The sequence below is a fragment of the Myiozetetes cayanensis genome, unplaced genomic scaffold (assembly GCF_022539395.1).
Source record: "Myiozetetes cayanensis isolate MyiCay16 unplaced genomic scaffold, myiCay2020 scf4, whole genome shotgun sequence".
Lineage (NCBI taxonomy): Eukaryota > Metazoa > Chordata > Aves > Passeriformes > Tyrannidae > Myiozetetes > Myiozetetes cayanensis.
Window position 1 is genome coordinate 31,275,877 of NW_026087631.1, and position 20,143 is coordinate 31,296,019.

At 40.7% G+C, this 20,143-nt stretch overlaps 1 protein-coding gene across 5 annotated transcripts in view; it reads left to right on the forward strand.

Moving 5' to 3' along the window:
* ZNF462 (zinc finger protein 462) overlaps positions 1-19,625 on the forward strand; it is a 93,434-nt gene extending 73,809 nt beyond the window's left edge. For all 5 annotated transcript variants that reach the window (XM_050329968.1, XM_050329964.1, XM_050329966.1 and 2 more), the window contains 5 exons: positions 2,410-2,546; positions 6,928-7,151; positions 9,517-9,649; positions 15,678-15,792; positions 16,784-19,625. In XM_050329968.1, the coding sequence (XP_050185925.1) occupies positions 2,410-2,546; positions 6,928-7,151; positions 9,517-9,649; positions 15,678-15,792; positions 16,784-16,985 (811 nt within the window). In that variant the 3' untranslated portion in view covers positions 16,986-19,625. The remainder of the gene's footprint in view (positions 1-2,409; positions 2,547-6,927; positions 7,152-9,516; positions 9,650-15,677; positions 15,793-16,783) is intronic.
* The last annotated feature ends 518 nt before the right edge of the window (positions 19,626-20,143 follow it).

A 20,143-nucleotide genomic window follows, 5' to 3' on the forward strand; every position in this document is an offset into this window, starting at 1 on the left:
GTGGCTGGGTACCCTGAGAGCAGCTGGTGTTACTTCTAAAGATTTATGCAAAGAAGGCATTAAGTCCCTCAGTCTTTCCCCGTCATTTGCCATTGTTTCCCGCTGTATCCAATAAAGGATGGAGATTCTCCTTGGCCTTCCTTTTGTTGCTTATGTATTTAAAAGACATTTTTACTGTTTTACAGCAGGAACCAGATTAATTTTAGTTGGGCATTGACCCTTCTAATTTTCTCCCCATATAACCTCACAACATCCCTGTTGTGTTCCTGAGTGGCCCGATCTTTCCTCCAAAGGTCTCAAACTGTTTTTTCCCCCTGAGTTCCATTCACAGTTCTGTGTTCAGCCAAGCCTGTCTTCCCCACTGGCTGATCTTTCAGCACATGGGGACAACCTGCTCTTGAGCCTTTTGAATTTCCTTTTTGAACAAATCCAGCATTTCTGTGGTCCTTTGCCCTTCAGGATGGCCTCCCAAGGGCCTTTCTCAACCAGTCCCTTAAACAGATCACACTCTACCCTCTGGAAGTCCAAGGTGGTAGTTTTGCCAAACTCCCTCCTTACTTCTCTAAGAATTGAAAACTATCATTTCACGATTCCTTAATTCTTAAGTGTGAAAATTTTCTCTGCTGGAATAAGGTCATTTCCTGCATGAAACATGTGGCAGTCAAGTGTCTTAGGGAGACAGGGGAATTTATATCACCTTTCTGAAGAAACCTTTCTAATGTAATTTTATTTTTCCCACAATCTTTCTGGCATAAATTCTAGAAAGATGCTATTCTCTAGCACATCTGATAGCATACAGAGACATTTCAGAAAATCCAGTTATTTGAATTGAAGGACTTGGTGCCTTGTGTGTTGGTTCGTGTGTGTGTTTTCAGCTGCTCTTTAATGAAAAAAAAAAGCCTGTGCACCTGTGTTGGTTCATTTTCCCCTGATGTGCTGGACCCTCGAGTATAACGCCCTCAGCTGATAATTAAGACCTCAAAGTTGTTTTTAGGAGACCAGTAGTAGTAGGACTGGATAGAGGGAAGGAGTTCTGTTGAAGAAAATGTTGAGCACAGAGAATCCACATAAGACCAGCCTCTAGTTACATGTCTCTGGCCTCTGTTGCTTCAGCCCCTTGCTACCTCTGTGTTTTAAAATTTATTGCTTGTGCTTTGTTTTCTGATTGCTCTCTGTCTTAAAGATTACCAGAAATTTCCAGGTCCAATCTATGTCTTGGGAGTGCCATTTTCTTTTACCTCGATGTTATGAAATAATCTTAAATCAAGTAGCATTTTAACAAGTTCTTAGTAAGGGAGTAATGTTCTTCCATGTGGTGTCTCAAACATTCAGGAATTAAGCTGTGCTTCTCAGAAACACAGCATATTTTCTGTCTTTAAAAAAGGGAGGAGGTGGCAAAAAAACCACCCCATACCAGTCCCCTTTTCAAGCCACCTTAGAAACTTAAATGCATGAATGCACTCACTGAAGATGATAGAAATATACCTGTAGAATCCAGGGATTGCTGGATTGGGTCCAAAGCCACTTGTAAGTCTGTTTGTGTTCAAGGTAACAGTCTTGAAGAAAATCAAGGAGACTTTTTAACTCTAGTTCAACGTGTCCTTTAGCTTTTGCAAGCTTTGGGAAAAAACAAGTGCACTAAGTTTACAGAAACCCCTGACTTCAGCAGTTGAGCTTGTGGTTAGATAAATGTACAGTTAATTTCTTTTATATGCATATCTCTTGCAACTCCTAAGTATGCAGCCAGTGTAATGCCAGCATGATATTTTTTTGTTCAGAGTTACTGTGGAGTATTCATACATTCTTCCACACTAATAAGTATTCTTAATCTTGGATTTTCAGATCATTGTAGCTGATGCTTTAGAAGTTAACCACTCGGTGCCAAACTCACTGTGAACGCAAGTCACTTTTGTACCCTCAGTCTGAACAGTTTGCCTGGTTTGGGGCTTGTCCTACAAAGACAGAGATGGTTAAGGATGTTATCTGCCTGCAGGAATAAGTTTGTCCTCACTTTTGCAAGTCCAGAAGAGTTAATTGATTTTGTTCAACTTGCTAAAACTTTAACCTTTGCTAGAGAAAGTGCACTGGATATTTCAACCTGAAGACGAATGACAAGCACAAAGGATTGGAATTCTTTTACTATCTTAACTATAGCGATGTGACCATAGAGCGAAAGAATATCTTGTCAGAATGAGTGATTGTCACTTGAGGACGCAGGCCTGCAAATACCTTTGCTCATGTGTTACTCATGTGAGCAGCCCCACTGCAGTGCCACGCGGCACCGTGAAGACAGGGCTGAGTGGCATCTGCACTGTTTTACATGACACATCCCTTACAGAGCTTGTGACACTTCATCATTTCCCTGCACACCTCTCCTGACTGCTTCCATCTCTTCCTCCTGTTCCACAGATCTGCTTTTACTATGCACGTGGAAGCTGGGCATTCAGCAGTCCCCGAGGAAGGACCCAAAGACCTTCGCTGCCCTCTTTGTCTGTATCACACCAAATACAAACGCAACATGATTGACCACATAGTTCTGCACAGAGGTAACAAACATCTGTGTGTGTGTCTGTACCTGATGAGGGGAATGCTGAACAGTGGCTTTGTCATTAAATTTTGCCCTCTCTGTATGTGAGGACAAGTATGTTGAGTGAGTCATTAGCCGTTGAGTATCTTTTTGTTTCATTTCTAAACCATGTGTCTTATTTATTCCCTATAAAATTTCAAAGTTTGCCAGTGCTGAAACGGGAAGATTTGAAATTGGTTTTAAGGTTTTCCTGTAGGGTGGTTGGCAGTCATCAAGCACCTGTTTAGCAAGAGTTGTTCTAATTTACAGCTTTGATCTAGGCCAGAGATGTTTCCTGCTTATGCCCTTGTTATCATAAAGGCCTTGCTATCCTAAACTCACTGTCACAGTTTATCACCTAACCAGAGAGGCTCCAAAATATCCCTTGGTTAATTCTTATTTTCTCCTCCTCATTATTAGGATCAAAACAATTATCTCATTTTTAGTTTCCTTTAAGGCTCCTTTTCCATCTACACCTCTCTCCTTTTCTTATTTTTTTTTTAAGCCTGATAAAAGTGAGATTTGGGATTTTTTTATGTTCTATTAACTATGGGCTTGCTAACTCAGAAGAGACAGCAGTATGGGCTCTCTGGGCTGGGATTCCTGCCCACAGCTATCACACTTGATGCTTGTAGATGGTCTGTTGGCTGCCGAAATCCAAACCCATGTGTTGGGATGGCACTCTGCCTGCTTGCAGGTTGGGCAGAGTTTCACAGTAGGGTATTGGTGGTGAGCAAACACAAGTTTTGCATGCCATCTTTTTCCTGGAGGAGATCCTGGTGTGACAAGTGCTATCATAATTCCTTGTAACATACCACTTTCCCATGTTGGTAGCTTCAAGTCCTTCTTGTACCAGTGCAGTGAGCTTGCAGTGAGCAAATTTCTCTCTGCTAACAGGGCTGTTCAAAGGCAACATCTGGGGAAAATGACCTGTCAGTGGTTCAGAAAGCGCCTTACGAAGCTGCCATGTTTGGTTTGACAAATGCTTCAGCTTTTAGTTCCCATCTTTGAAAGTGTTGCTGTGTCAGATTTTGCCCATTTTAAGGACGTAATCCAAAATTAGTCCACTTTAGAGTAGAAGAGGGTTTAGTTAACCCCTGTGTAAGTTCTGCTGAGATATGCTCTGTTTTGTGGCTGTGCCAAAGCTCCAGTAGACACTGACAGAACTTTAAAATAGACAGCCTGAGGTGGAACTGTATGGGCTTGGGATATTTTCCATAGATTTGACACTGAGAATGTCCAGTTGCAGAAGTGGAAGAGCACTTAATGAGCTCAGGTACCTGCACTGCCTGTGCAAAGTTGTTTATGACCACTTGCCAGGACATTTTTACCTCCTGTGGTTCTGTTCTTCTGTGGAACTGTTGTTTCAAACCAACCTCAGGATTTTTTGCTGCTGAAACAAACAAAGGACATAATGGGCTGTGCACTAGGGTACTGGGAGAGGTAAAACAGAGTAAAAGAAATTTTAATGCAAGTGGAATTATAGCTAACAAAGTGTCTCGGAAGCCACCAAGGGAAGGACAGAGATTCTCTTTGACATCACATGTCCAGGTATTAAAGGAAGTAAGGTTCTTACTTAAAGTTATTTCTGGTGCATATAAACAGCTAAAAAAGAACCCTCTACCAGTGTTTAATTGTGTAGCAGCTGAAGCAGACAATTTTGACAAAATTTGAGATGCACTGAAAGAGAGACTGAGGGATAGTGAAAGTAGTCTAAGATAGCCTTCCTTTTTTACAGCCATTTCATTGGTAAAGCAAGGGCATAGCCCTGAGCTGTGGTCCAAGAAAATTGGTTTTGAGGTAGATGGAGTAATGCAGTTTGTAAAATCAAGAGTGGAGGATTTGATCCATTCATAGTTAATGTTCCTTTTGTTTAAAAGGCATGTTTACAGATGCATGACTCTTACATTGCTTCGAGGTTGCTGCACCCCTAATCCTTGTTGAAATGGCATGTGCTTGAAATGGAGAATATATTTGCCTCCTAATGAGTGGCTACAGAAGCTGAATTTCACAGGGCTAAAGCAATATCAGCTAGAAGACTGAATACCTAGTATGAAAAAAAACAACCACCACAAAACAAAACAAAACGGCAAGAAATTTGCTTCCCATTAAGAATTGTAGCTTCCAAGATAAGCTTGGAAGAGCTTCTTCCAAGGTGATACTCTTCCTGTATCATCTATCGCTCATCAGTGTAAAAGGAGTTCACCCCTCCCTTCTGTGGGCACAGATGGAGCACAGACTCACTACAGGTGTCCTGTCACAGGGGGCTGACACGTCTGGAGGCTACTGCAGGTTGGTGAAGAGAAGTTTGGCTCTCCAGTTCTCCCTGACAGGCCTAGGGAGAGGAGAGAGGCACAAGATGAGACAGTGAATTCTTGCTCCATGACCAGCAGAGGTGTTGGCCTTTAATTTTTTCTAGACAATACAATTAGTTTTTCAAAGAATCACAGAATCAATTAGGTTGGAAAAGACCTCTGAGGCCATCGAGTTCAAACTTTGATATCTTCTTGTGAGGTGTCTACAGTAGTCTTTGTTTAAACACTGCTGAACTTTGGAGAAGTCTGCACATGGGTAAAGAAGCTGCTTCTGCAGTTTGTATATGGGGCTTTATGGTTTGCTCTAGTCTTGTCAGTTGCCTAGATCTGATAAGTGCTTTCTAAATGAGTAAATAAATAAACAGAGATTTTTAGGGGCAAGGTGGAGATGAGAACAACACCTTGCAAAATGTAAGGGTCCAGATCCAAGCAAGCCCTGCAAGTTCCAAAATCATTTCTTGGATGAAGTTCACTGGCATGAATACATCATGTGAAAGTTTTAAATCATTCCCTGAAAGTGAAATCTTTCAGGCTAGAGTTGATGTTTATGTTTATTTTGCTTTTCTCCTCTTACTGTAATGCCTTTGATTTGGGGAGTGCGCATGTGTGTGCACGTGTGATTGTGATATAATGGACACCAAGACTTTAAATTCTGCTGTCTCTCAGATCCTATTCTTCCATCCTGTTTCCACCCTGAATAGCCGCAACTTGGTTTCTTTATAGCTGAAAAAGCTCTTGTTGGTGTAGAAAAAAAAATCTCTAGTCTATAGGTAGGGCTTTTGGGATTTTTTTATTGTTAAGGCATACTTTTGGGGAAAACTTCTTTTATTTTGTAGTGACCAGAGAGGAAATTATGAGATAGGATAAGTTTTTTGTTCAGGGAGAAGCTGAGCAGGACAGAGTATTTTGTTGAGCTGTAGAAAAAGTCTCACTGTGAGGGAGGGGTGTGTGTGTTTCTGTAGTTGTCTTTGGGTGTAATATTACCCTCCTCACTAAAGAAAAGGGCCCACTGGCTCAGATCCATGTGTGCATTGCCACGTCTCACATTCCCCTAGCCTTCATGTCTACCATGAGAGATTCAGGCCTCTTTTTTTTTCATCTATCATGAAGGATGAACCTGGATGGGGAGGATCAAACCTCTCCACTCCATAAGGATCAACAGTACTAAATTTCAGTGTTCTTGTTCAAAATGCCAGTTGAGTAACAAAAGTCCGTAATGAAGATCTGGTGACCCTTTGCTGAACGGTCACATTCTGGGTTTCCCTTGTGCACACATCTTGGAGAGCACCACAGTGGAGGAGCGTTAAGGCTCATCAAATTCTGGCTGTGTCAAATGACATGAAATTAATAGCGGCTCTGTTAAACATCAGTGCTTTGTTTGAGAAGTGCAGAGTTTAGAAACTCAGCAAGAGCATTTTCAGTACATCACACCTGTGGATTTTGAGCCTGAGCCTTCTGAAAGCTCTAGATGTGTTGGGAAGTTTCTACCCCTGGCTTAACCGCCCAGCCCTTTCCAGGAAAAGGTGCTACCTTGCTTGCATTCTCCATCCCCAGAGAGCAGTTTAGATGTGATTGTGAGGACACTGGTTCCAATTTATATAGAGCCGGCAGTGTGTGAAGCACTGGGAAGCACCTTGCAGTTTCCCTCTTTATTAAATTTCTAGAAGCTGTTCCTGGCTGCTGCTGAATACTGAACCAAAATGGACTTTTGGTCTGGTTTGATTTATGGCTGTTCTTGTATTCCTTCACTCTGCTACTCTGACTCGCAGATGGAGTCTCATTTGCCCCAAAACTTCCATTCCTATTCTCACCACCCAACAATCAGTTAGGTCTGTGAGGACACTTGTGTTTGTAGCTTTTAAAGATTAACGCTGTGATTGCAGAGTTGTTTTCATGTTATTTTAATAGGTCCCATTCTGTCATAGACAGACCACCTGCCCATACAGCAGATCCCATTCTTTGTGCCAGAGACAGCACCCAAACTATTGACATGTTGGCCTGGTATTTCATAAAATTTGTTAAGTGAATGTTGTCCTGTCCCTACAGAAGAGCGGGTCGTTCCCATTGAAGTCTGCCGTTCCAAACTGTCCAAGTACTTGCAGGGAGTTGTTTTCCGCTGTGATAAGTGTACCTTTACCTGCTCCAGTGATGAGAGCTTGCAGCAGCACATAGAGAAGCACAATGAACTGAAACCTTACAAATGCCAACTCTGCTACTATGAGACCAAACACACAGAGGAACTGGACGCTCACCTTCGAGATGAGCACAAGGTAACATCCAAATAGTTTTAATCTATGGCAGTCTACCCCTTTACAAATGCTGTATTAGTTTAGTTGCATGTCTGAGTAACCAACTTGACACTGTTTGGGGTTTTTTTTGTCTCCCTCCCCAAATTTGGAAACTAATCCCAAGTTGTGCTTGTCTGCCTCATTTTTCTTATTGTTTCATTATTTTTCTTCAGAAACTGAAAAATAAGCTTTTCTAAAGCTGTTCAGATTGATCAGAATTGGCACTGTTGCATGCAGAGTATGGTTATCTGGAAAAGGCTCCTGTGTATGCTAGGTTTATTTAAAGGAGGGGAGTGGTGGGAAGGGTTGTGAAACAATACTAAGGCAGTGTGATTCAGCCCCTGTAAAAGGCAGGATATTCCAAACATAAGATTGCTCTGGTAGCTTCAGTAGCGTGACGTGCCATGCATATTTTAATAACAGAGGACTGTGCATCCCCATTTACATTTAACAAGGGAAAGATAAACAGCAAGTCTAACCAAGTCCTAAGTTAAAACTGCTTTGGAGTTTTTGTGGATTACCTGAGTGCATGACAGGTCCAGTGTTGAGAAACTATTAAAGGTTTTACACAGACTGTTAGCTTTGAATTTCTGTAACTATTAGTTGTGTAGCTGAGAAACATTTATGTTTTAGAACTGAGATGTGTTTTGGAGTATTTCTTGGAGTGCTTCCTTGTAAGATTTCCAGGGAAGGCAGCTATATGCCTCCACCTGTTGGAGCTGAGCTGCCCAGGCCCTCAACTAAAAACTTCATTGACTGAATTACTTTTCCTTACATCCAAATATATTTATATGGAAGGTATTGGCAGCAGAAGTCCCAGAAAACAAACCTTTACATGCTTGAAAAGTATTTGGCTGTCCTATAAAAACAAACTTTAACTCATGTTGGCCCGCTGTACTTATCTACCCCCTTTATTACTTCTGGAGAGTCTTCTGCACTTCAAACAGTACACAAGATGTTCCACACCTCTAGTCATTACAGCAAGTGCCTGGTGTATCCAGGAGGAACTGTTGCTCATTTTTTTGGACACAGTTCATCAGAATGGGAAAATTACTTCCTTACTTAGCTCTCCTTTCCAATCTGGACCTGCAGGGATTGTGCTGGTAGTTTAGGGTATCGTTTCCCCTTTTTTCTTTGCTAACTTTTACCTCTCTCTTTTGTGTCCAAGTTCTGGGCTCAGATGCCCAAGTTATATATTGCACCTTGAAGAGTTCCTTTATATGAACCAAGTGCCTTGCATATGTTCCTGTTTGTTTAAATGTCAGTGGGTAATGTGTTAAGTTAGAGAACCTCATCACAACTGTCTGAAGAGTAGTGCTAGGAATCTTCACACCACTGCGTTTAGGATGCTTTGCTGGATATATACTACAGTCTAATTCACATCCTGCTTGGGATCATTGACATTGCCTTTCCCACAGAGGGATAAAAATTGTCAGTGGTGTTGATATTTTCATTTAGCATCTTGCAGGAGGTGTGTTGTACTGCACTCATTCCTCCGTCTACATTCTCCCTGCCTCTGTGCCTCAGTGCTTGTGCTGATGGAGGGCTGTCTCTCTTCATGAAAGATGAATCCAAAACCCTTCCTAGCAGTGATCAATGAGCTCAGAGGGCACTTGTCATGCAGCAAGTATTAGCCTCAGTGTCCTGGTCATGCTCCACGCTGTCCACCTCCACTGTAGATCTGGACTACTGCTCTGTTGCTTCTGTTGGATGTGGTGGAGTTCCTAACTCATATGCCCTGAGCTGCTCCTTTCATACTGCTACTGTGAGCTCTTAAGTAGCTGGTGCGTTTCACCCCAGGGTTAGCTGAATTTGACTGCTGCATGAATTGTTCCCATTATAGTCTGTGTATCAGTTTGCAGAGCACTTCGCAGCCCTTCGTAATGAAAATTAATCCGTTATTAATGAGTGAAAGTGTATGTGGCACACAGCAGCCATGTGCTCAGTAAAAAAAGATCCATCCTTTCATGAATAAAGCTGAATGAACCTGTCACAAAGAGTTCTCCTTCAGCATGGATGTGCAGTTGCAACGTTTGATCAGCATGGTTGAGTAGTGCCATCAAAAGAGGATGCTACTTAGTGTTTTACATTTCTTAGATAAAGAAATTAGGGGGGTTGCTGAATCTCACTAATTTTTGAAAAGCAAAAATGAGAAATGCAGAATAAACAGAAGTAGGAGTATTGCTGTCAATGAAAAGAAGTGAGTGTTCATTTGACTAGGGGGTACAGCATGCCACCTCTAGCTCAACAGGCTTTGGAGTGTACTTGATTTTCTTTTGCATATGTGATGATTTTTCATATTAGTTGGTGATTGTGCTGACTGCTAACAGAAGTGTTTCTTTTGAAGGTGAGTCGTAATTTTGAGCTGGTTGGACGGGTTAACTTGGACCAGCTGGAACAAATGAAAGGAAAAACAGAGAGCTCTAGCAGTGATGAAGAAGAAAAAGATGAAGAGTTAAGCCCCAAGACTGAAGAGAGAGGTCAGTGCAGTTCTTTGATATGTTGGGTTTATTTTATTGGGGATTTTTTGGCACTGCAACATACCTCACCAGTCCAACCATATGAGGTCAGTTGTCTCTATAGCACATCGTCTGCAGCAGGCATGGCAGTAGAAGCAGAATGTGGCTTTTGTCACAGACACTGCTCCTGTGGGAATCTCATGTTTCTAATCCTCATGGCAAATATTCTATCTGTTAAGAGAATATGTACCATGGAAAAGCATAGATAGCATCTGTGACTTACCTGCTCACGCAGAGAACATCTGTAAGGGCTTGGAAAACTATGTAAGTGGAGTATTTTAGTGGTGTTATAAGTAAAATGAAACTGAGTTCAAATATAGTAATAAAAATTTATTGAAGATTTATAGAAAATGCAAATAAGCAAAACAGCATGCTGGGCGGCCGGGGAGTCTCCTGCTCCACTCACGGCACGCAAGCTCAGTGAACAAAACCAGTAACTTTTATTCCCTTATTGGTTTCCCTCCCATTGTCACTTGTTGTTTTTCTATTGGATCTGAGCTTTTCAGGTCTGATTCTGGTTGTCCTCTTTGCATTTTCGCTTCGGTTGCCAGGCACTTTCTCCTCCCATAGTTCCAGTCAGTCCCTAGACCTTGAGGCCTAGCGTGCAGGCATCTCCAGATGTCCATCTTGGATATTTTGTATAATTTCAGTCCCTGACTCTTCAATCCTTGTCCTTTCTTTCATTACTTTATGCGTGTTGTGAGACAATAAGCTTTTTAGAAAAAAAAGATACAAAAATATTTACTTAACAAGGCACAATGGTTTGTCTTTCTAGCTTTAGAACTGCAAACTTCATGCTTTTTCAGCTTACAATGCTGATAGATTAATGAACCATTCTGCAACTTAGTTTCTTACCCGTAACAGAACAGTGATTATAATGACATATATATATAAGAATATGACATGCACTACAGTTTAATGAGTAAGCTACTATTACTAATTTGATGAGTAAATTTAAGTACTACTACTTATTACAGTGGTATGTCAGATTTTCTGTTTTGGTAACCATTTTTCATTCAAGTGAGGGTTGAAGGCTGGTTTATGGGCTGCTGTTTACTCTGTGCCCAGCACTTTTTTGGCAGTCAGCCTTGTTGCAGTTCTGCAGTTGGCAGCTCTGGAGCCAGGGTGGGTCCATGCTCCACCTGTCTGTACTGTTGCGTACGTAAACATGTGCCTAAGTTTGTGTCTAAGAATAATCCCACTGACTTCAACAAGGCTGGGCCATGTGCTTGCTAATGCTTTTGGTTTGGTTGAAGTTAGATCAGCAGGGAAAAGGTAAGATTCTCTGTAAATTAAACAGAGGGTTTCTTGCCCTTCCTTTCTGGCAACCTTCTCCCTTGAAAACCAGGTTATTACAATATCTGGTGTGAACTGTGTGTTGTACAGTTGTGGTGCACAATTCATTATTCAAATGCAGTATGTTAACAACTCTAGTATCTTTAGCCCATTTATGGTTTGAATTCTGTGTCACCCATTCTCTTGATTCTGACAGCTGCAGTTAGCAAATTTCTGTGTGCCTCAACTGAAGGTACACCACCATGTTTAACTTTTTCCTCCTCAAATTTTAGCTTTCAAAACTCGGGAGTTTTTCAGAACGGAAAATGTGTCCCACTACATATTTTCAGATGTTGAAAAATTCCCATTACTGGATTCAGAGTTAGTTTACAGAACTGGAAGGATTCAGATCATGTTTCTTACCTTTTAATATCAAAACTCTTGGCATTTTGACTTTGTTTGGTGTCCCTGCACCATAAATTCAGTCTGCACTTAGCAGCGGAGTTTCAGGTGTGGTTAGTGATAGCTTTTATTTAAATGAGAAGGGAAGCCGATTAGATAGGAAACCATTTACACTTTAATGAAAAAATCCTGCACAAGACCTTAGGTAGAGCAGTAGAAAAATCAAGAAGAGGACCTAAAGGATGGTAGTTGTATATGCAATTTCAAAGTTCAACATTAAGACTCATGTGGAAATATGCTTGGGTGTCTGTTCAGGAACAGCTTCGACCCTCAGATCCTCATGACTGGAACAGGAATTGTGCCATGGTTTGACTAAAGCACCAGTTCACCCTAGTTGGAGATGTAGGAGGCTGATTAATCCTCTGTATAGATCCACAGCTAGCAGGGGATAAAGAGTCATGCTGTCCTTGTGAGGATTACCTTAGCATTACATACAAGCACAGGTGCAGGAGCGACCTTGGAAGCCATGGTATCCAGACCAAGGAGAAGAAAGTGCTGTCTGCCAGGCCTGACAAATCCTTGTAAATGCACCATGGGGAGGGGGGACAGCCCAAGGTGAAGTTCATTGTTTAAATTGTCTTTAAGTTACACTGTGCAAGTATAAAAAATATCGTCTTTTGTGCTGGAGTTTTAAGTTTGCAGGGATAGTAGATGTGTTATCCCCATGTTTCTAGTGATCACTACTTTAGCAAGGGGTAGGTAGTGTCTTAATGATTCTGTACTTTTTTTTTTCTTACCTGTATCCGTGTTGTCTTTAATCTGTGACTGACAAAAATGATTCCTGCATGCTTGTTCAAATGACCTGTCTTAAAAAAATCAGGCATATTTCCAACTTCATTTTGCAGCGGTTCCCTCCTGGTTGGTCTGTAGACCCACTCTTTCACCATTGTTATTTTTTTACTCCTTTCTAATCTGTTACCATTTGTACTATACTATACAAAAATAGGTAGAAAATGCAGAAAACAGTTAAGCCTACTACAGCAAAGGTATCTGGAAAAGATTCAGTTTTATTGATTATTTTTCAAGACAGGTTGTGTGAATTATCACTGAAAGGTGCAAAGATGCAAGAAACACTTTTGAAAAATGTCCCAGCGAGACAGGAACAGAAAATGGTTGAATGCTAAGTTGCCTGCTGGCATATCCCTATGGATTTTCAGAAGATAATTTCTAATACAGATGCAGTTTGCCCTGTTAGCAGAGGACTAGACCTGTGGTTTTAAATAGAGACTGTCACAGTGGCTAATGCTGTCACAGCTTTCGGACCAGATTAAACTATGCAATCCTGTGTGCTACTGGGGTGCATTTGACAATTCTAGCCTTCATGGTGTGAGCAGAATTGTGGGATTTGCTAGGAGTGCCTCTGAGTGCTCCTCTTGAAGCAAGTGCTTTCTGAACCCTCTGAGGTCTGTGACTTTGGGAGAACCAGAATTTCTTCCTTTGAGTCAAACAGCTGCCCAGATTCACCACTTTGACCTCATGCTGCTCTATGCAGTGCTAATGTGAAGGTGCATGGCATCTCCTAATGAGCTGTTGGATAGTGGACCAAAGAACGGTCATTGCCCATGTGAACAGGCGGAGCTGAGCAGCAGAGCTTAGCAGAGCTGAACTGAAATCTTGAATGGGAAAGGAAGAGAGTAATTTGCTTTTGGTAAAGGATATAGTATAAAAGGAGATGAGGGAAGAAAAAGAAGGTGTCTGGCAATGCAAAGAACAGCTCTTCCTGGTAGGAACTGTATCTCAGAGAGACTGTCTTTATTGATCTTTATGTGTTGGTCTTAGCAGAAATTAGAATTGAGAGGTGTTTTTCCATAGTAGACAGAAACAAATATTAAGCCATTAGAGAGTGTCCAAAGGAGGGCAGCAAAGATGGATGATACTCTGGGGCACATGGTGTGACTGCTGGGGATGGTCCTTTGCAGGAACAGGAGTTGGACTTGATGATCCTTGTAGGTCCCTTCCATCTCAGCATATTCTGTAATTCTGTGAAATGTCCACTAGTGCTTGTATATGTGATGAGATGCAGAAAAAACACAGGTCAGGTGTGTGTGCAGTGTGTTACTTCTCCTCTCCAGGCCCCGAGGAAGAGCAGCTTCTAATACTCTGACAGAGAAGCAGCCCAAATTCACATCTTTAGAAGCAAAACTTACTGGGAAGTAAGATGAACAAGTTAGTGTTTTGTGAAAAGATGTTGTTTTTACTAGAGTAACACTTGCTAATCTCAATGGGAGTTACAAGTATGGACTAGGTTGGGTTAGGAAGGCCCTTTAAAAATCTTACAGTCCACCCCCCCTGCCATGGGCAGGGATACCTTCCACTAGACTAGGTTGCTTCAAGCCCCAGTTCAACCTGGCCTTGAACATTTCTAGCAGTGGAGTAGCCACAGCTTCTCTGGACAATCTGTGCCAGGCCTCACCACCTTCATCTTAAAAACTTTCTTCCTTATGTCCAATCTAATCCTACTCTCTTTTAGTTTTAAAGCCTTGTCCTTGGCCCTGAAACTACAGACCCTGGTAAAAAGGGTCTCTCCATTTTATAATCCCCCTTTCAGAACTGAAAGGCCATAACAAAGTCTTGCTGGAGTTTTCTCTCTTGCAGTCTGCACAGCTCTTTCTCCTCCCTTTTTTAGGCAAAACAGTCTCTCTCTTTATTATCTCCTCTTTGCGGAGGTCCAGAATAAAGATTATATTGTGTACTACACCATAGGTATATTCTTATCTAGAACAGCAGCAGATTTTGCCTCTAAAACTATTACCTTCATAAATATTTTCCCCTGCATCATAACTAGTCTGTGCGTTGCAGAGTGTTAATAAATTTGTACCGTGCATAAGGTATTAAAATCCAGATACAAACTGAGCTAATGGCATTTACTTACATTCTGGTGCTCCTCTTGACACAGCAGTTTTATGATATTTAACCACAAAATAAATCACTACCAATAAGGAATACAAAGTGGTTTTCTTTTTCTTCCAGGGGAAGAGGTAAAAAATCATGTCAAGAACCATTTCACATAAAACTTAAGGCTAACTGCTGGGAAATGTGTCACAAAAATGCATTTACAGGGCTTTCATGTGGGTAATAGGGAATGTGTGAGCAATTTTGAATTCAGACTGATCTTGAACAGAGTAAATCTAAGAGTGAAGAAATCAAGTGAGCAAAGATCAGAACTAAAATTAAGCAAAATCCCTTTCATTTTAATATGTAGTTCGGGAGGAGTCAGAAAGACATTCTGTTGATTTCTTGCTTAAAATAATCCCTGCTAAGGAATTAATGCTCTGAGCAGATGGTGCTGTCTCATTTCCAGCAAAAGAATCAAGTGAGATAGTCCATGCAATTATTTTTAATGGCTTGTGTGGTGATCTTCTTAATTTGTGAGGAAATGTTTCATCTTTTGTGAGAGCAGGCTGTGTTCACATGAAGCTTGGCTTTCAGGAATGCCACTCCCTGAACTGCCAGTAACTTCTCTCATATAGCTGGGTACTTGACACTTCTGCAAATGTGGCCCCAAGAACTTTGTATAAAAGATTAGGATGTGATGAAACACCTGTGAGGGTAAGATGTAGGACTGAATCCATTAGACTTCCCTGGTGAAAGGACATAGATCTATTTTGAGGGTCACATGTTAAATACATGAAGTCTCTGTTTCCTAAAATTTATACTACCAATTCAAAAATTATAGATGGACTTGAGTGGGTTTTTTGATTTTGCTTTCAAGCCATTTCTGTCCTAAACTTCCCAGTTTTAGTTTGGAATTAAAATTCTACAGTCTCTTCATTTGTTGAAACACAGGAACAGGGAGTAGAATCATAGAATCATAGAATTAACTGGGTTGGAAGAGACCTCTGAGATCATTAAGTCCAACCCTTGATCCAGCCCCACTGGGATTACTAGATCATGGCACTCAGTGCCACATCCAGCCTCGTCTTAAAAACCTCCAGGGACGGTGAATCCACCACCTCTCTGGGCAGGCCATTCCAATGCCTGATCACTCTCTCTGTAAAGAACTTCTTTCTAGTATCCAACTTAAACCTCCCCTGACAGAGCTTAAGACCGTGTCCTTACCCTGATTTGCAGAGATGGTTTAGGATTTGGGATGGGATTTGTCATTTGTAGTTGCACAATACATTGACAGGAATGTATGTCCTTTTACTCCTCCAGGATGAGAAGGTGCAACAGAAGGAATCAGAGTAGTATCTCACTGGTCTCTTCTTGCCCTGGCACTTCTGAGTTCATGGGCTATGCTGTCTTTTTCCAGATCCCATGATGTATCCTGACAGCAGTGCTCCAGAGAAACGTTTCCCGTGTGAGTTCTGCGGCCGATCTTTTACAGAAGGCTCTGAGTGGGAGCGACACGTGCTCAGACATGGCATGTAAGTTGGTTTGCATTCCTTTGCCAAACAGCCAAAGGTAGGATTAGATCTCTGCATCACCCCTTTCCTCTCCTTCCAAAAAACCCTGTGATGAAGGCAAACTGAGTTCTATGAAGAACAAATCTGTCACAGGTATAGATGCAGTCATCAGGTGTCACAGGTATGGATACAGTCATCAGATGTCTCTGCATGGAAAGTTCCCATTCATCCTTTTTAACTCTGCTGCCCAGAGTAACTGTAAGACTGTGGGGTTTGACCATGATTCCAAAATTTAGGATTGTCCTTAGGTGAATACCATTTGGCCAGGATTAACTTCATCTGAGTGTACTGTTGATATTTTTTTTTTTTTTTTGCCTTTCTATGACAGTTTGCACACTGAGGGATGATAGCATCACAGATAAGGCAGACATCTCTGAAACAATCTTTTTCTTTCTTTTGATGGAAATCTCATTGGTAGCAGAGATCTCTGCTGATCAGAGTTTCTTCAAAGAGTAGATTTCATTTAAGATTGCTGACTTGTGCAAAACATTTGAATACAGTATTGTAGGTTAACTGTGGTGGGACAATAAATAATGACTGATCTTACCTGCAGTATTGTCTGCCTGAATATGAGTACTTGAAATGCTGCAACGTATAAAAATTTTATTGGATCATTAACTCTTTGGGAAAAGTACTGCTTTCCTGTGCCTTTGTTTGGTGCCTCATAAGTCTAGTTTACCAGGGGACTGGAAAAAGGAGAATAGACTTTAAATGTTACAATTTAGGTTCTTCCCTCTTATTTCATATCTGTCCCAGCTCAGAACAAACAAAGATTTGGTTTTAAACCAGAATATTGCAGGTACCAGTGGTAACTCATTTCATTGCTTCTGCTTTTGAACCAGAGGTGGCAGTGGCCTGTCTGCCTTTTTGGAAAGTGATGTGTTTTTCTCCCTCACGCAATTGGCTTTGCTGTGCCCTGTATTGACTGTTTCTGTTCTCTGCTGCTTCTCAGGGCGCTGAACGAAAGCAACCACAGGACCGGCGAGGACAACCAGCCAAAGGAGGACATGGAGGAAACCGTAAGCACACTGCCAGAAGAAAAAGAAGACATTGAAACCATGGTGGTGGACTACTCCCACAGTGGTGAAACAGCAGTCAGCATGGTAGCTGCCGACAAACCTCTCCAAGACAACTCAGAGGCCAAAAATGAATAAGCGTTTGGTGTGATTCTAATCAACGTACTTGAACAGAGATGAGTGGGATAGCGTGGGTGGGTGGGGTGGGCAGAAGGAAGGAAAAAAGCTGCTTTTAGGACTGAATGATCTATTTTCAAAGCACTGGTACCCGTGTGAGTGTGTGTATATTAAAGTTATTTAAGTGATGGAATAAGTGGCTCCATTACATCACTGCATCTTTTCTTCTGGATCTGACAGCGGGAAGTTACATTCATCTTGGACTATTGAAGCAACTCCCCGTGTTTCCTACATTATACATCGTGCTTTGCAGTGGAGAACTTCGATTGTTTGTGAATGGAAGCGTCGTGAGCATGGAAGAAGTGGTGGGGGGACAACTTTTCGACGCACAAATTTGTGTGCGTTTTTCTAGTTTTAATACATAATGCTTTTCCAGACTGAATGCAACTGCTTTAGAAAAGAAAAAAAAAGAGAAAAAGCAAAACAAAAAAAAAAAAAAAAAAAAAAGAAAACAAAAACAAAACAGAAACTGCTTTGCTTAAAACAGTCACCTGTTTCCTAGTACCTCAGAATTAACCAAGGGAGATCTCTGCATTTGTCAGTACTACCTGTTGTTGTTGTGGTTAAATGTAGAGAGACTGCTGGGCAAGGTGGTGAATGGAGGAAGAAAAAGAAAGTTTTAAAGAAAGGAAAACAAATTGTGCTTAAAATCCCAGTGTGGGTTTTATTTCTTAAAATACTGTGATTTTTTTAATTATTTTAGTAAAAAAAAAAAACAAAAAAAAGAGAGAGATACTTTAATTCCTAGATAACTGTTTGTGAATTGTCATCCTTTATTCCAGGTAAGCTGTTTGTTAGTATTTGGTTATAATTTTAGTATTTGGTAGAATTTCATGTGACTGATTGTGCGGTTTTGTTTGCCACACGTTTATTTTCTATCAGCCTGAGGTGTTACAAATACAGCACAATTGAGTTTTTCATGTAATATGAGTTTTTCTTTTTGAGTGGGGGACAGGGAAAGGAGACTAGATCTTGTGAATAGAATTTTTTTTGTTGTTGCTGTTGTTGTTATTGTTCGTTGTTGTCAATTTTAAACATATGGAGATAACAAAGAAGTTTTAACTTTAAAAAAAAAAACCTAAAGAACCAAACTTACAGCACAGCTATGCAGCTCATGGGCCAAACACATGGGTCCTCATAACCGTTCTGTTGCTTGTCATATTAACATCGATCAGTCTCACACCAGTAATTTTTTGTTAAGATTGGCTGCCTTTTTTTTTTTCTTATTCTGTCTGTGGTGTGCGTGTTTTCTTTTTTGTTTTGTTGTGGTGGGAGGGAAGGGTGTCTGTTAACACATCTTTTTTGCAAGCGGAGGTGAAATAGTTACATACAACATTGAGCCTGGAGAACTACTTTTACTCAATTCAAGATGGAGTTGCTGAGTTTTTTCCCCTCCTCCTTAGCTTTTAGCATGAGGGGAAAAGGTGTAGAATGAAAATAGGAACCTGCATACCTAAGTGGCTAATCCTGCACTACTTCTTGGGTGGAAAGCCTACCAAACCTAACTGGAGTTTTGCCCAAGTAATGAATACAGGATCTGGTGCCCATGGGTATGTTCTGATTGTGAACAAAAAAACAAACAAACAAACAAACAAAAAAAAGGACAAAAAAACAAAAGCTAAAAAAAAAAAAAAAAGTTTCTTTCCAAAAAGTAGAAAGTACTTGACTGAAACCTAGTTTTAGAAATGCATGTGTCTTCGTTTGTTTTTTTTGTTTTTGGGGGGGATCTGTGGGAGGGGGAGGGAGGGGAAAATAGGAAGCTCTCGAGGAAATTGTGTCCTGGATAGCTTCACGTAAAAATGATGGCAAAAATGTTGCATTTGTGGAATAAGTGCTACTTGAGAAGCATGGTGTTTTGCTTTTTTGGGGATTCATCAACTGTGTGTTAGGGGGATTCTTTTTTATTCTTTTTTTTGTTGGGTTTTTTGTTTTGGGGTTTTTTTTAAATAGGGAGGGAACATCATAGAAAAACACATTGGAGGGACAATTATAAATACACATTTTGTGTCTGTATTTGTTTTTTAATTGGCCTCATTTCAAATGTATTTAAACAGTTCCATACCTGGATTGGGTGTTTGTAATGGTTACCAAAAAGGAAAAAAAAAAAAAAAAAAAAAAAAAGAAACAATGATTGTGACATGCTTTTATCACTACTTAATTTTTCAAATAACATGTAAATATTGTAATCCATTGGATTTTGTTTTGCTAACCTGTAATAAAAAATATGGGACCATTATCATTTTAACAAGCTTAGAATGTCATATTTTTTTCCTTTTCTTCTTTTCCCAAAAATGTATACCTGATATATTGTGGACACACATTTTAGGTGCATTATTATGATTCTGTTGACTGTAATGACATAGAATTGAAAATAACATTTTTTTCATTGTTTAATTTATACAGAGGACTTTTTCAGAGTTTGACAGAAGGAAATAATAGCAAAATGCTAACCCATTGGCTTCAGCACTCGGTATTTCCTGATTTTAAAATTACTGCTTACTGATGGGGGATAGGAAGGGGATACTGAACTGTTGCACTGACGGGTTTGTTTTTTTTAAGAAAAAAAAAACAATGAAAATTAATAAAAACTTTTTAAGAGTGCTTCCTTGTCTGTGTGTGGTTTTGTATTGGCCCTTTGTGGTTTTGTATTGGCCCTTCTGATGATAGGTCTGTCCAAGTGACTGGTCCTGCAATTAATTGGCAGCTGTGGGAGGGAGCAAAGCACCCTTTATCCCCTCCTGCACCCTTTCCTCCCCTGCTTCACAGAGAATTTTTGATTTACGGTTTATGGAGAGTGAGTTGCCATGGCTCACACAGACCTGGGGTCTACAACAACACCAAGGAATGCTCTGAATATGCACCAACCCAAAAACCATTAGAGGTCAAAAGCATTTTGCCAAGGTCTGCTAGCTCCTCCTGAACCCAAACAGAGAAATGAAGGAATTTTGCAGGCTCTATGGAAAGATCAAAATAGAAGGAGACAGGCTGGTGTTTTTATTACTAACTCAGTCTCCCTATGAGTTGCAATACTGTATTCCCCCATATCTTGTGACCTGCTAGATCCAGCACTGAAGCTGTGCTTGACTGGAGTTGAATATGCACTCAGTAATCTGGAGCAG